The 17,470-nt window shown below is 36.4% G+C and overlaps 1 protein-coding gene across 16 annotated transcripts in view; it reads right to left on the bottom strand.

Annotated features, from left to right (window-relative positions):
• Positions 1–17,470, bottom strand: part of PCDH15 (protocadherin related 15) — a 771,473-nt gene that overhangs the window by 53,248 nt on the left and 700,755 nt on the right. For all 16 annotated transcript variants that reach the window (XM_045024749.1, XM_045024750.1, XM_045024752.1 and 13 more), the window contains one exon: positions 13,256–13,344. In XM_045024749.1, the coding sequence (XP_044880684.1) occupies positions 13,256–13,344 (89 nt within the window). The remainder of the gene's footprint in view (positions 1–13,255; positions 13,345–17,470) is intronic.

Raw genomic sequence — 17,470 nt, 5'->3', positions numbered from 1 at the left:
CTTAAACTACAGTATTAATACAGACTTAAGATTAACTAGCTCAAGCACAACTAGACCTCTTCAGTCTGAAATCTTATCCTGTGTTCTTCCAAAGATACATTACCTTTCAGTCAACTGTTTCCTGTACTGGCCAGGCACAGATAGTCGGTGAAGCGCAAGTCCCTTTGGTTCAGGAGGTGTATGTGAGCCTGACAAAGAGTGATCTCTTTTAGGTCAACACATACACAAAACACTTGCGTCTTTACACCTTATTTATAAGGTATTTGCTGGCCGTGTTTCAAAACAGGTCAACCAATGAAGGTGGCCAAATGTTTCAGTGTGGTATTTCCGGTTGTTTTGAACTTATGAACTGTGCTCAGCTCATCTCTTCTCTATGCGGCTAATTGTGATCAGTTTGCTAGACTTAAAAATGCTTGAGTTAGCTTAAAGAGGTATTTGGTTGCAGAGCATAGTAACCACAAGTCTGTATCTATCTTTACAGAGTTTCCTTTTCAGTCTATGAAGTTTCCTAGCTAGATTATACTTATGCTCGCAGGATTTAACTGTACTCGCTTCTTACAATTTCCAGAAGTTTTAGGCCTAACACTGCTTAGCCTGACACTACTTGACAAGGCTTATGCACATGAATCACAATATGGTAGTATACTCAATGAAATATCAGCTTGAATATCAACGTGTCACTAGGCAAGAAAAATAAGATTAATAAGAAACGCAGTAGACTACAGAAGATAACATTTACTGACCATTTTACTGATTCTTGATGGTGACTTTCACTAATTTTAATATTTAATACATTTCTTTTTTCTGTGTGTTACTGAATGTAAGTCTTGCTAAGTTGCAAATCAATGTTTGCAGAAGTTCTCACACAGAATAATACTTTACTTACGCAAGAAGTCCCATTGACAGTATCAATAACTGACTTCAGTGGGACTACTTGAATCAGTAAGGATTACTGGATGTGAGCATGTTTTTCTGAAGTTTTCTACATAAAATTATCTATTTATGGAAAAGGCCTGAAATATTTGTTATTACTCTTAAATACTCCTGAAAAACATATTTATGAAGGTTTGTAGAGTTTCCCCTGAAACAGGAAAGAAGCAGAGCTCATACCTACCCTGAGCAGAAATACCTAAGGCATTGCTATAGGACATAGTAAAAGAAGGAGGAAAAGAATAACCTCTCCAAGAAATTAAAATAAAATGAATGTAAAAATAGTAAATACACATGATGTTGACATAATGAGTTATCATATAATAGGAATTATATGGATTTATCCTATCCCAAAAGAAGCATAGAACAAGCTTTAGAAAGGATAATATCAGTATAGAAGTGAATGTATTGTGCTTCTATGTATATGGTATGTACCTTTCCTGGTGCCCATTAAAGTTGCTGACTTGTTAGAGGAATTGACAAGCAAAAAATATTAATTTTTCATATCAGTTTAGTTAGTCAGAACTGCATCTCTCCAGGTGTGTGTTGTACTCTGCATCTGATAAAATAGGTTTTTAGAGCAGTTACAGCAAATAATGGATATGTAGTGAACAGATATTCTGGTCAGTAATCCAGGTAGAGTACTAAACATAATGGCAAGTTATAAGAATTCTTCTTCGATTCATAGTGTTGGTAAGGGAAGAATGAAAATGTTCACAAATTCCAGGAACAGGAACAACCCTCTCAATCTTATTTGAATAAGTGATAGTATAGTAGGATTCTATTTGATCATGTAACAAAAGTCTATAATGCAATTACAGTCTTAACTTTGCATTCCCTTATGTTTATATGCTTAGCTGCATAAATCAAGATATTTGCATTAACACTGACTTTTGAATGGAAATACTACATATAAAAAGGTTAACTCCATGTAGCTAGTGTATTATACTATATATAAAAAATCATTTTAATAGGAATGAAGTAAAATGAAGCAATATATAGGCTTGTAAAATTGCCTAAATGAGCAAAACTGAGGCATAGCTACATAAGCCATACAAGTGAAGTACACTCTAAGGCCAATTCTTCAAAGGAGTGCAAGAGTGAACCATAATGTGTACATGGAGTCAGACTGAAGGGTCTTCATGCGGGGGTTAGGGAATGATGCTTATATTCCCATGTGAACAATACAAATCTTAATATATGCATTAAGAAAAAATATTGTTTTCTTCCTTTGTACAGTCTGCATGTGGTGTCCTGGCTCTCTTTAAGCCTTCCTGGTGATACCGCATTGGAAGTGTTCTCCAGATGAATTTTGGAGCAGGTCTACAAAGTGAACAGGTCCCAACAACTTTTAGGGATTCATATACATTGATGGGAGAAAAATAAAAATTTGGACTATGAGTGACTGAAATCCTTCACTTTAAAAACACATTCAGGAAAATATGTGGCGTTGTGCAATAGATGTCCTGGAAATACAAAAATGGAAGAGGTTTGTCGAACAAAATTGCTAATATAGTACTAGAACTTGTGTAGGGCATTTAGGACTGATCAAACCTGTGTCAAGATAGACACTTTCATTGGTTCAAATAACTGGAAACCTTCTGCTCCTGTTTTTCCCTGATAAATCATTACCACATGTATTCAGAAGAGAAAAGTAACGCTGAAAGAGCAATACTGCTAAATCACAATTTGAAAAGATTATTGACTTCCATTAATTTCTAAGACTCCTCTTTCCTTCTCTTTGTGAAAATGCCAAAATACCCCTGAGCTATAGTGTTGTTGTAAGTTTCTGAAAAGCAAAACCCTGCAAGATATAGTTTCTAATCTAGCAGCATGTGTATACTCCAAGCTGCCAAATGTGGCCAGACACAATGCAGAGTCCCAAATCAACCAAAAAATAGCAGGTATGGATTGGAAGCTCGTTTCTGTTAAGTACACTGGCAACTGATTGGCTTCAAACAAACAAGCACTCATTGACTACTGTGAGTATTAAATCTGCTTTGTTTCTACCTATGACACACTACTTGGCAGCTGGAGTTGCAACCCTGCCTAATTAACCACATACCTAATTAATGCTCCTTTAGGGCAATTTTGGTCTGGTAAAGATTGTGACAGTGTAAGACTAAACCCCACAAGTAACTATAAAAAATCCAAAATATTACATGACTACAAGTGACTAAAAGAAACCCCAATTTTCTTTAAAACATTGCCCAAAGGTTTTCTTTCTTGCATGGACCAGTCATTGTACCCTGCTCAAAAAGATCTAGAAATGTTCATACACATTTTCATTATGTATCTTATGAATTCTGAACTCATCAGTGCTAAAATCAAACCAGTTTCTCATAGGCAGTTACATTTACCAGCACTTAGTTTTAGTCAATCCTCTGTCTTCCTACTGGTTATGTTTTTGACATCCCTGTTAATGTTGCAATGGTTAGTATTACCAGAACTTTATAATACTATGCATTTATTCTCAAGAATTCATGGCAGCTGTTCAAATTTACCCAGATTCTCAATCCCATTACAGAGTAGCTGTTTAAAACATTATTGGAATCGAAGAATAAATAACATAATAGTGTTTGACTATGACAAATACTTACACTACAGACAACTGACTTTGATTGATGTTGCAAGAAACAGAGTACATGTGAATTACAATAATAATTATACTTTTAGGATAAAGGCAATTTATTATATATATAAAATAGAACATTATGATGATTCAATGAAAAACAAAAAAGCACACATTAAAGATTGCAAAGTAGCATTTAAAGAAAATACTATTGAAAAGTGTGCAAATCTCTGGAGTGTAACTTCAAAAGTAATTCAAGTTTACATTTGGTACTAAAAAACACTGCAGTAAGCTACCACTTGGCAGCTTATTTTCAGCACAAAGGACTCTCTTCTTTCACAATATTTCACAGAAACAAACATGAAAAGACACATTTAGCAATCAATAATAAAGTTTGTAATTAGAGGTAATGTATTAGTTCAAATTAATTTAAAGTGAAGTTCTAATTTGATAATTGACTATGCAGCATTTGCACATTCTTCTCAACAGATCTGCCCCTTGCATGTGTTTAGATTCATATCTGCTGAGTAAGTGAAAAAAATAGTTTTTACTACCTTAACTCTTACTGCTCTGCACAGTCAACTGAGAACAGTGAGCTGGATTCTCTTCCTTCTTGTGCATCTTCATCAGAATTGTTTACCAAATTCCAATCAATTATACTTGTGCAAATGAAGATGACCAGAGATTTGTACCTGTGCCATTGAGGGCATAATTTGGCCTGACAAAATTTATTATAGGTATGCAGAAGGGAAGATCTCTCCTTGAATCTCACATACCAGAGTAAGATTTCAGGGCTGACTATTAGGGGGAAAAACCATTTTGACTCAGACACTGAGCATATTTGACATAAGAATAACGGACACACAATGAATAATAGAACTCTGTGATGCCATTCTTGCATTGGTACTTATCAGAGAATAACTGTACTTTAAAGAGATACTGTCAACTTGAAAGCTTGCCAATTTAAAAAGAAAAAATGAAATGAATTAAAATTAACATCAGATAGTACAAATATTACCAAGTCTTCTTGCTAATTTTGTGGTTTAACAATCACAATCTCTTTTTTTATAAAACGTATTTCTTTTCTCTGTTGTTGTGTAAAAGACCTGTACAAACAATAGGTGATACTGACAAGAAAAAAAATGTAAACCCAGTTCAACCTAGAGAACAATCTGGTTTTGACCAGTACCTATACCTAAACACTTTAAAACTTTCAAAATGAAAAAGTCCTAAGGGAAAGGGTTTTTTTTCCCCCCTTTCTCTAATATTTTTATAGCTTACTATGTGGAATCACTGGAGCACACAGAAAGTGATTTATGAAATGCCATCTATTTCACAGCACTCTGAAATAACTACATTACTATATAATGTGAGCTGCAGGTGCTGAGTACCTCTGAAAACCAGGGCATTTATGTAGATGCATAACTTTAGGTGCCCAATTTTGAAAATTTTGACTCTTGATTTTAAAAAATTGTGGATGAATTTAGTGATTATTCAAATTAGCAAACAGCAGTACTGACATTTCCAAACATCATATAAGATTTCCCAAGCAGCTCTGTGAATATATGTCAATACTGATTTTAAAGTTCCCTGCTTTTCCAATCAATCATTCCTGAGTATACCTTGCCAACTGTGGTTAAGCAGGCAAACTACTCCCACACTATGCCCCTTATAACAGGATCAGGGTGCATGAGTGGCACAGAGTTGATTATGTTGGCTCTATGCCACCTGTAGATTTTCCAAAATGGCACAGAGCTGTTTTTGTTGGTCCTACAATGCCAGGGAAATCCTTCACCAGTCAGCTTTCTGCCTGCTTTGGCCAGCCTACACATACCAAAGAAGGCAGACTTGGGGCTAGGTTCTATTCTTAGGACATAATGCACATTTTTTATAATCTGATTTTGCAGGGAAGCTGACTGACAAAGGAAAGTAGGACAGTATAAACTGGCTAAATTAATTACTTATATTAAATGTCAATAATGTATGATCTTGCTTTGCTTACCCAAGGGAGTATTCCCCCTCTCAAAATAAATGTTCTGTACAAAAGATTATTGTTGTATCATGTACAATAATGTATCTACACAAAAAGGTTGCATTGAATCAGTTTAATATGCATATTTATAAATATTTTATAGAGATTTTGTAAAGACCAACTGGTAGACTATAATACTTTATATAGGGGAATGACAATCATTTGGAGACCGTTTATATAAAATTAGGTAAATTAGCCTTCCTTGTAGCTGATTGAAGTTTCTTTTCTTCTCTTTGTGCTCCTGCTTTCTAGGAGGCCCACTATCATGCTGTCTTTGGCACCTTTTTTTATTGTAATATGTTATTTCTGACGCCAAGGAAGAAGCATTATGTTGCATTCACCCAAAGAGCAATACACTTACATCTCTACTTCAGCCAAACAGGCCTATCCGAGATCTCAGCAGGTAGGTCTTCTTTTACTGCTGTTGTAAGCAGTTTAAAAATGTAGTTCAAGCAGTTTATAGCTCTATTTGAAAAGGCACAACAGGACTGCATTGTATAATGCTATTTTTTTCCCAAGGAACTGAGGGGAAAACACATTCACATAATGACTCCCTCTATTATTTTTAGATCTAGGAGCCACTAGTGGAGGACAAAACATAGGTAGACCATTACTATCCAGGTAGGAGTTGCTTATGAAAGCTAGGAAAGAAAAAGGCAGCCTGGGAAGTAGGATGTAAGGACAACATAAAGTACTGCTTAAAACTGATAGAAGGAAGGAATAAGAGTACAGCAAATGAAGAAGATTCTCTTTTTCCTTTCTCTTCAAAAGACTGCTGAGGTTGTGCAGAGATTAAAGGAATATGGTAATTAGTGGGCTCAACTGATAGATAGTTTATTCAACTATAGAGGATACGTCATAGTGTTTGTTTTACATATTACCTGAAAGACTATTCAGTAAGTAGATGACAAGTTTGATGAATGAAGGCTTTTTTGAGGTAGGACAGTGAACCTGAGAAAAGGTAGGAGACTGAAGAATTAATGTTTATTACCGGGTATAGTAAAAAAATAACTGGAGAGGTAGACATAGCTAACCATTTGATTGTTCCACAGAGACACCTGGTGATCTGCAGCGCTGGTAAAGAAGTCAAGTTGAATAGTTGTTAATGCTGTGCTAACTGATAACAGTGGCTAATGGTGGGCTCAGGGAGAATAATTTCTGCAGAGAGTCCAGTGAATCATAGTCCTAATTTAGTAATAATGGAAAATGATCATCTATCAAGAACTAGGACAGCAGAGTTTCCCTGTTAAGAAACTGATGAGTTTAAATGATTTAGAGTGCTGTACAAAAAGCAGCTGCACAACAAATGAAACTAAAAATAATTAAAAAAACACTCCTTCACTTTCCACTGATTCATGAAAAGAAAAAAAAAAGCCTTGCATAGGAGGGCTAAAAGGTGTTTTTGGCAAGGAGAATTGGTATTTCTTGTTAAGTTTCTTTAAGCAGGCTCAGTGAAATAATGCATGTCAGAATTTGCTGTAAGATTTTCAGCAAGCCGCCAAGGATTTTGGAACTCCAGTGGTAGCTAATGTATATGTGTCATTTTGATAAAGGAGTAGGATTTCAAAGATATTAACTCTCTTTTCCAATTAAATTAAAAATAAATGAACATTCTAAGAAAGAATTGTTATGCACATGGACACAGATAAAATAAAAGTCACAGGCACTCTTACAGTTTTGTTTGTCACGCATTCCTGTCAGTTGTCCCTTTTACATGATACCTGGTGACCTCCACAATAAGATTATCCTATCTTTACCAGCAATAAACATCAAAAGGAAAAACATTTAATTTCTGAAATATTTCGGTGATATAGCTACAGTGTTTTTCAGCTCAGGTATTATCCAGGAGGAAGTTGCAGTTGTTTACAGAGGTATGAAGAGGGAAAAAAATTGACCTATATTTTCAGTATCCATGGTGTACTGTAGGATGACAGAGAAGGAAAGGTGTCACTGAGAATGTGACATTTCTTATACAGGGATCGGATTTTCTGTGCTACAAAGTGCGACAGACGGTCCTATGAGAAAAGGTGGAAGTCAACTTTAAATGTCATGCTGACTACCATGGTTAAAATACTGAAGTTTTATATTCTTAAATGCAGGCTCAATATATTTTGGAGAACCAGACACATGTTTTTATACATGGAGTTTATAGTAAAAAGTGCTTGTTCACTTTTATATTCCACTGGAAATTTAAGTATGACATTTTCTAATCCTTGAATCTCTCTGGCCACTTCCAAGCCCATGACAGACAATCTTACATGCTCTAATCCTGTAATAGCTTATAACACCTAACCCCCACTTGCTGATTTATCACATTTCATTTTAGTACGGAGATCCTTTAGTACAGCACTTAACAGCACTTTTCATTTGTGTTTGCAGTGTTGTTGCAGCCCTGTTGGTCCCAAGATAGGAGACACACAAGGTGGGTGAGGTAATACATTTTACTGGACCAACTTCTGTTGGTGAAAGAGACAAGCTTTTCAGCTATACAGAGCACTCCTCAAAAGCTTGTCTCTTTCACCAACAGAAGTTGGTTCAGTAAAAGATATTACCTGACTCACCTTGCCTCTCTTTTCATTTGTGTCACCATCATCTTCTTCAATGGGTTATTTGCAGTCATGTACCATCTACATATCTATGACACATTATTTTCCAAACTATAGCTTGGTAAGAACTGCGACACTGTATTTGTGGTTTGTTTTATTTAATTTTTGCAAACACAACCTTCCAATTTACTTAGCCTGTATCTGTAATATCTTTTATTTGCAAACATTCAGATGAGCAGGTTTTATTTGCAGGAAGCAAGAACTGTGAATAATAGCACATTTATGAAAATATGTTGATCACAAATGATCTTAAAGCTGTTTTGACAAGCTGTATTGATTATTCATACAACAGCTTTTTGGAAAAAAAATTAAGTATGCCTATGAATAATCTATGGCCAGAAAATGGATTCTTTCTACAAACTTAGGTCATCCAGTTAGGGAAGAGATGCAAGATCATTTGACTTAGGTGACCAACAATACAGCACAAATAGCAAATACACCAGCCAAGTCTGCTACCTTTTGTTCAGAAACAGATATTTCCATTCTTATCTTCTTCCTAATTTGAAGCTATTCCTCATTCCTTGCTTCTTCTCCTTCATTTTCTAGTTCTCTTTGGTCAGCCAACCTGCAAACAACCCAAGCCGCCCCCGAGTTCTGAGTTACAAGCTGCACCTCTCAGCCTCTCCCAGCCTGCATTCTGGCCAGCAGCCACCAGCCACCAGCCCAATGAGCCAGCCTCCTCTTGCTCTTAACTCCTTGACTTTATACAAGCCCAGCTTACCCCTGCCCAGCTGGGCTTCATCTGCAGTTGGGCTTTATCCACCCCTGGCTCTCCTCCAGGTGCAGCCTACAAGATTAACAGGCTCTCTCTAACCTGCTCAGGCCTTGTATGGAGTGGACACCCCATCACAGGAAACTAGAATAAATATTATATACTGAGTTGTACCTAACTAACCCAGATTGCTATTCAAATGTGTATGATAAAAATGTAACTCAAAACATCACATCATTCTAAAAAAGTTGAAATACTGCTCCAATTTTGCAAACTTTTGAGGAGTTCAAAGCAGGCACATTTTAGCAAATAGAAATAGTCACAAATATTTCAAGAAGTTTTAATTTTTAGCCACTCCACACATTATTTTGTCTTAGGTAACATGACTTAGGGTCTGTAAAATTGGGGGGCAAGTCTCATGAGAATTTGCTTTCACATGACATTTCTAGTACATCCTAGCTGCAAGTAGCACAAGATCAGCCTCCCTCAAGTGTTTTTAGCTAAAATCAGGAAGTGCAGAGCCACATGAGTCACACATTCCTTTATAGACTGTACCCTATTCCTAAAGAGACATAGTGCATATTTTAAATAAATATGAAAACAGTTCCTAATTCTGCTACTTGCCTCCAAAAAGAGATTTATTCTGAAGAACGGAGCACACATCAATTTCTCGAATAAAGCAAAACCCATTTTTTCCTCTGTCAGCACTGCTGCAGCTGTAGCAGACCTAGCTAGACCCACCCCAAACAGCCTTAATTGAAGTGGGTGAATGAAATGGGGAGTTTGACATTGATGTGTAGACTAGGAGACATTGACAGCTGGCTGATGAAATTGAAGTAGTCAGGGGAAGTCTGTAGTGTTTATTGAATGACTTTACAGGATCATGGCACTATCTGAAATGTCAGCTAGAGGTACTTTGCTTATCTCTTTCTAATAAGCCAATACTTTAAAGCAAAATGAACATAGAACAGAAATTTTAATAGAATATTATTTTATTCCAGCCACTGACCATCTATACAAGGTACATCTGAGGTTTGGCTGAGTGAACTGTTCTCATTTGAAAGAACAACAACATATATTTCTTAATAGGTTGTAGCCACTTTAAATATTACTTTATTCTGACAATCTCTACCACTGTCAAAGTTACTAAATATCCAACTTTCCCAATCGCTAAATAGTTACAGTTGTCGTCAGAGGTTAGATTTTTGGATCTTTCAGTTTTAACATTTTTATTTAGTGTAACTTTAGTGCAAACGAGAGCTGGGCAAATCCTCTGTAGAATATAATTTATTTGATGAATGTAGCTCTTTTTTCTGTTCATGAATTATACGTCAATGCTCTATTTTTTATGAATTTGTTCATTATTGAAATTGTTCAGAAAACACTTCAGGCAAAAATATTTCAACTTATGGGTGGTTCACAAACTATTCGCATTCACTATTTCTTTGATTATTCTTTATTTGTTATGTGTAGTATTTGATGGGTCATATAAATCATATTTAGCTTTTACACCCTGATTGAATGATTAAAGCTTTTATAAAACAGCAGGAGGAAAATCAAAGGAATTTCAAAAAGATCATGCAAATATATTTCTGGCTGAAACTTTCAGACAAATATATATTTGTATGAGCAGTCTTGAGACTTCAAGTTTCTGCAAATATTTCTCCTAACTAAAACAGTGAAATCTGTTTATTCATTTTCTAAATATGTCTAAAGAGTTTACATGTGAATGCTGCTGAAACAAATTAACAGTTTTATTTGAACACATTTTCCATAACAACTTTTCCCAGAATTCATGCAATTCTAATATAAACTGATAATTTGTCTCAATGAAAGCAGTTTATAATGTTTATCATTAAGGGCAGGACTGTTACATTTGCAGTGTACTAATTTTCTGGCAGATGTTTTACTGAAGGTAAAATCTCATCTGAGTTCATTTGAGACATATTTTATCATTACATATATTCAAACGAATCAACCACAGTACAATCTGGACTCTTTGGGTAACAGTCTCACGTATGCTCCAAATCCTTTATGCCACATAAAAGGAGTGGAACAACATAAAGGAGGTAAAGGTAATAATTGGAGATATACCAATCTCCTAGGACTGGAAGGGACCTCAAAAGGTCATCGAGTCCAGCCCCCTGCCTTCACTAGCAGGACCAATTTTTGCCCCAGATCCCTAAGTAGCCACCTCAAGGATTGAACTCACAACCCTGGGTTTAGCAGGCCAATGCGCAAACCACTGAGCTATCCCTCACCAATAAGTAATGAATAGCCCAGATCAGGCTGGGGAAGAATTACCTCAGCCACAGGACTGATGAAGATGGCCAAAAACTGTCTTCCGATGACCTTCTCACAAGTCTTGCTGTAGAGGCATACCGGGGTGCCCCTGGGACTGGGAGGAGAATGTTTGGGGTGGGGCTGCAGCACATAGCATTGCTGAGGTTTTAAGCATTGCTGCCACCCATAGACAGCTGTGGGAAGGTTCCTATAACTTAGGCAGCCACCCAGAGTTCTGTAAATTACACTAACTGCCATGACGCCTGGAACAGTCCAGAATTGGGAAGGATCAAAGATGGCTTAAAGCCAGTTTGGCCTGCCCCATTCCTTTGGGCTGTAAGTTCTGTGATGTGCTTCTGAGGCCTGGTCTACACTAGGGTGGGGGGGTCAAACTAAGGTACGAATAGCGTAGCTGAAGTCGAACTACCTTAGTTCGAACTTCTTACCTGTCCAGACGCCGTGGGATCGAAGTCCGCAGCTCCCCCATCGTCTCCGCCACCGCCGTTCACGGTGGTGGAGTTCCGGAGTCGACGGGAGCACGTTTGGAGTTTGAACTATCGCGTCTAGATTATCGCATCTAGATTAGATGCGATAGTTCGAACTCCGAGAAGTCGAACGCTATGCGTCGACCCGGCAGGTAAGTATAGACCTACCCTTAGAGACATAGGACAAAAATCTCACCTTTCATCCTCGAAATCATTATCATCCTATTTGAGTAAAGCTGGAGCCCAGGGAGTCTATACATTATTCTTCTTGTAAAAAGAAGATATTACTGTGTGGCACACCCTGATAAACTCAACTTGAAATCTTAGCAAAGGAGAGACAAATAATACCCATACCTATAATTGAAAGGTAATTGAAGGATAAGCTCTTTATCTTTGTAGACAATGCCAAAAACTGCCACTTTTTTGAAGGAAAGTTCCTACTGTTAGGCAGGCAGGTGTCTATTTCTGTTATTCATAGATCTAGGAGATAGAGTCACTGTGAGTATAGACCATTGCCTAGACAATTTAAGTAATGTTTTTGGCATTAGAATCTAGCAGCTGAACTATACCTGGTTCAAAATAGAACGGTGGAAGGGGAAAAAACCCACATCCTCATGAGTAACCACAATTTTTTTTCCAGGACAGAGAAGACAAGAGGTATTATGGGGATGATGCTCTTCCTTTTCAGTGGATAAGCTCATCATTACTCCTAATGCATCTCATTCTTCAAGGGGAGTAAGATTACAATGACAGCCAAGATAGAATGAAACTTCTGCAATCTGCTGAATATCCTGCCTCACTGCCTTAAAGAACTGATAGAAGAGCAAAAGCTAAAAAAGTGAATATCTCCTTTAGCAATTTCTGTCATAAATAAGCCAAACAACTTTCTTCCCTGATCTCATGAGAGAAATTAAACTGGAAGTTGAAATATTTTCTCTCCTATTTAGATTAATTTATGATTGCATTGCTGAAGAGACAGAGTGAAGCAATTTCTTCTTGACTTAAAAGAGAAACTAACCATGAAATCCTGACACTTCTGGAGATTACTGTATGTTTGGAATATGAAGTATATTAACATATATCTTACAAAAATGATTTTGGACAGTTTCCAATATAGCAAAAATCTTCAGTTTTGTCACAAAGCATTAAGTGTTTCAATTATTATTATCTTTTTCTCCACTATATATGGCTAATGTCTTTGCATGATACCTTGTAAATAAAATAAAAAATCACTTACCATTAACAATGTCTTTATCATTGTATAAAAATTTTAATAATAATGCAAGTCGAATATTGACCACATGACAAAAAATTGTGGGCCAAAATTCTAACCTGAGTTGCATCCATGCAATCCAACTGAAATGAATGTTGATGTCAATGAGGTTGCACAGATATAAATGAGAGGAAAATGTTGTAAGACACAGGTCTTTCTTTTTAACCCTGGACTTTTTGGAATTACATAGATGTGCCTTCAAATATTCAATGTTAGATCTTTCATACTACTGTCTTTCCAAATACTTCTTTTCTTACTCTCAATAAAACCTTTATCCAACATCAGCGAATAGTGACTAACACTTGCTGAACCTAAAACCAAACACAGTGAACTGGTATTTATATATTAAATAAATGCATTACCCTATAAGTTGATCTTTGTTTTGTTCCACAAGAGTGGGAGGAACATTAGAAACGATGACTTGCATATCCAACTGATTGACCACAGAGACCTGAAAACACAGGAATGAAATACAGTTGGTCTTTTCATGCATAACATTCTCCCAATTCAAAAACAACAGGATAATTGTTTTCCTGTCTTCAAAGCCATGCCCTATTGTAATGATTTTGCATTTCAATTCAAGAATAAGTGAATTGGGAAGCCATGCTTCACTTAGTAGCCAAAACAGTAGGGCAAGGACTTAACTAAAAATGAGATGTTGATTTTGAGGGGATTTTAAGCTGGTTTTATTTCCAGTTTAATGCATTATGGGTACCTCAACTGCCATATTGTTTAAATTTCTTTAATAGCAATGCATATTTTAGATTAATTAAAATAAATTAACAATATTTTGTTACTAAACTACAACAGCTTGTCACAATTCTGATTGCATCATTGTAGATAAAGTCCCCAATAACATTTTTATTTTCATGTTTAGTTCTATTTTGTTAGTTTCTTCCAAAGGGATCTAAAAATATAAGTAACACACAGCTTATATTCCCTTATCTTGCATATCTGACCTCTTCTCTCTTAATACACAGGTCAGAAAAGAACATGTACTGTCAACCTTTAAAAAAATATTTATAACAAATTAGTAAATGTGGGTGAAAATCCAGGCCCCATATTGATGCCAATGGCAAAACTGTCATTGACTTAAATGGGGCCAGGATTCCATTTCCAAACTACTCATCCTGCAGAATGAATTTCCCTGGATAGCACTGAAATCCAGTAAAAAAAACCAACAAAAAAAATATACCCCCTCCTGTATCCAGGTGCCATTTTAAAGAGCCACCAGGTACATGGCACCACCTATGTGCACCAAGTGAGCACACTAAAAAGGCTAACTTTTTTTGCATCCATTCTGATCGTTTCCTCAAGTTCTTTTCAGACTGATATTGAAGAAAAAACTATTGCATCTCTCCCTGTTTGAAATTTCTTGAAGCATGACTTCATGCTCTCTTCTCTCTTTTGCATTCTATCTGCATTAACTCCTTTCCTTGTCATTTCAAGAACAGTCAGCCTCCTCATCACTAAGAAGGAAGAATGAAATCTAGAAAGGTAAACTGAGATTGGGAAATCAGCTTTCTTCTCTTAAACAGAGTTTTAACCAAATCAGAAGCACCATGATTGAAAGTTCTCTGGAGCTCCCAGAATAATACATCACATCATTAAGCCACTGAGCTGGCAAACAAGAAGTTTAAATCTTAATGACGTTTGAAAAGTGTACTATTCTCTTAGGCTATAAAAAGAGCAGTTGCTCCCAGTCTTTACAGAGAAAGTAAAATCTGAAATCTTTATTAGAAGTTGGAGAATGTCCATAAGGAGATTACAGCAACTACTGTGCCCTCCATCACCTCTCCGTGAAGGATTCTGTAGCCAGCCAAGATTTGGAAAGTAGGACAACATTAAGCATAAGAAATTTAAAAATCAGACTATTCTTTGTTCTCAAAGAATAAAGAGACACCTTGATTTTCACAAATGAAGTTTGAGCCATGTAAGCACTTTGGCAGACATGCTTGAATATCATTTCACATCAAATATGATCTGCCAGCTTTGAAGTTTAATTCAACTTAAAATATTTAAATGTTCTTGAAATGTCATCAGGTGCACTGATCTGCATATGCAAACTCCTGTATAAGAAAAAAATAAATTTAAAGAACTCACCATAAAATTCAGGATCAATTCAATTCAGTAAATGGAACTCTAAAGCAATGAACAGCTTAGTGGAATTAATTGCATTAGTCAGTTAAAGCAGTTACTCCCTATGTATTTAATGAGTACTTCATAAATATAGTTCTTAAAAAAGAAGCAATCACTTTACCATAAGTTCTCTATGGGTCATAAGTTATGATTATTGTATCTTTGTATATGAATTGTACAAAAGATATTCAAGCCATAGTACTGTAACAAATGTAAATATCCAAACCCAGATCAGGGGACCAAAAAGTTAAGATTCCCACAGTAACATTAGCATGCCCCCCCCCATGCATATCAAGATTTCATCACTACATTATTAAATGTAGGCCTAAATATGGGCAGGAGGTACATATGGGTAAATTCTCACCTTTGCAGATGCTATTGGGACAAATCATTGCCTCCAATTCCACCAGAAGAGAGAGGAAAAACTTGCAGGGGACCAGGGTAAGCATGCATGGAAAATGGGAGGGCCACACTAGTCCTTTTTCACTCAACGCGGAGGAGACTTTCCTAGGCAGTGTCTCAAGGAACCAAGCTCCACAAGTGGGGACTGAAGCACCATTTTTCCTCCCTCTCAACCAACCCTGAAGAGACTTCCTGAGTAAATTCAATCTGAAATTTATTCAGGTGTCCTATCTGCAGTGTGAACCTTCTGAAAAGGGAGTGGAGAGTGTGGAAATCACTGAAGAAGCCACCAAATAATTAGAGCATGTAAACAAACATTTTTACATTAATAAAATCATCAGTGTGCACACACCATAACTGAATAACAATGTGATCTCATCATTGTAACCTTTGTGCTTCCTCATCCTCCTCTTCCCTGTACTCACTTGTTGTGACACGTTTAGACTATAAGATTCTTGGGGACAGGAAGCCTGTCTTTCTATTTTTCCTGTACAGCACCTAGCACACTTTTGGCCACTGTATTAACAATTACATTAGTTTAAAAAATAAAACTATGTTAAAAGAACATTGAGATGGAAAAGTAAAGCACTTGAAAGACTAGGAAATGCCAGGAGTAAAGCTGTCGGTGGAAATTTAATTCAACCCCCTTGTGCCTCTTCATTATAATACAGTTTTTTAATTACACACAATCAAATACTATTTTTTCCACCATATCCCTGCCTTATTCAGTGCACAGAATGGATAATACTTACTGAATAGCCTGCTCCACGAAGTACACTAAAGTCCTTGTAACTGCCAGTCTACATGGATAGTGACGGGCAGTAATACAAAATCCTAAACCACAAGATAGCTATTCATTTTTATCTTCATCATTCAGTGTGTGCTCTTATGTCGTATTTACTGCATACCATTTACATTCCACAGTTAGTGGTTCACAAACAATGAATTATATTCACAACAATCCTGCAAGGTAGGGAAATATTCCCATTTTACAGATGGTGATCTGAGACACCAAGTGATTAAAGCCAAAACACTCAATTATCCACTAATTTTGGGTGTCCAACTTGATTCACAGATTCCAATGTCAGAAGGGACCATTGTGATCATCTAGTTTCACTTTCTGTACACCATCATCCATGGAAATTCCACAAAATAATTTTTAGAGAATATCTTTTGAAAAACCTTCCATCTTGATTTTAAAATAGCCAGTGAAAGAGAAACTATCACACCCTTTAATAAATTGTTTCAATGGATTATTACTCTCACTGTTAAAATTTCGCACCTTATTTCCTGTTTGAATTTGTCTAACTTCAACTTCTAGCCTTTGGATAAGTTTATACTTTTCTTGACAAGATGGAAAAGCCCTTTATCAAATATTTTGTTCCTCATGTTGGTACTTATAGACTAATCAAATCACTCCTTAACCTTCTCTTTGTTAAACTAAATAGACTGAGCTCTTAGAGTCTATAAGCCATGTTTTCTAATCCTTTATTCATTCTTGTGGCTCTTCTCTGAATCCTCTCCAGTTTATCAAATCCTTGAATTGTGGACACAATATTACAGCAGCGGTCGCACCAATGCCAAAGAGGCAAAATAACTTCTCCATTACTACTCGAGATCCCCCTGTTTATGCATCTAAGGATAGCATTAACCCTTTTGACCACAGTGTCACACTGGGAGCTCGTGTTTGTCCACCATAATCCTCAAAGCTTTTTCTGTCACTGCTTCCCAGTACACAGGCACCCATTGGGCTCACATTCACTTTTAGTCATTAAAATGCACAGTGTGTGCTTTTCAGCTTACCAAGTTATCCAGATCACTCTATGCCAGTGACCTGTCTTCATTTTTTTATCATTCCCCCAGTTTGTGTGTCATCTGCAAACTTTATTAGTGATGATTTTATGTTTTCTTCCTGATGTTTGATTAAAATGTTAAATAGTGTAGGGCCAAGAACCAATCCCTGCAGGACTCCACTAGAAACACACCTGCTCAATGATGATGCCCCATTTACAATTACATGTTGAGACCTATCCGCT

Source organism: Mauremys mutica, chromosome 7, assembly GCF_020497125.1.
Source record: "Mauremys mutica isolate MM-2020 ecotype Southern chromosome 7, ASM2049712v1, whole genome shotgun sequence".
NCBI lineage: Eukaryota > Metazoa > Chordata > Testudines > Geoemydidae > Mauremys > Mauremys mutica.
This window is presented reverse-complemented; position numbering and strand designations above follow the sequence as displayed.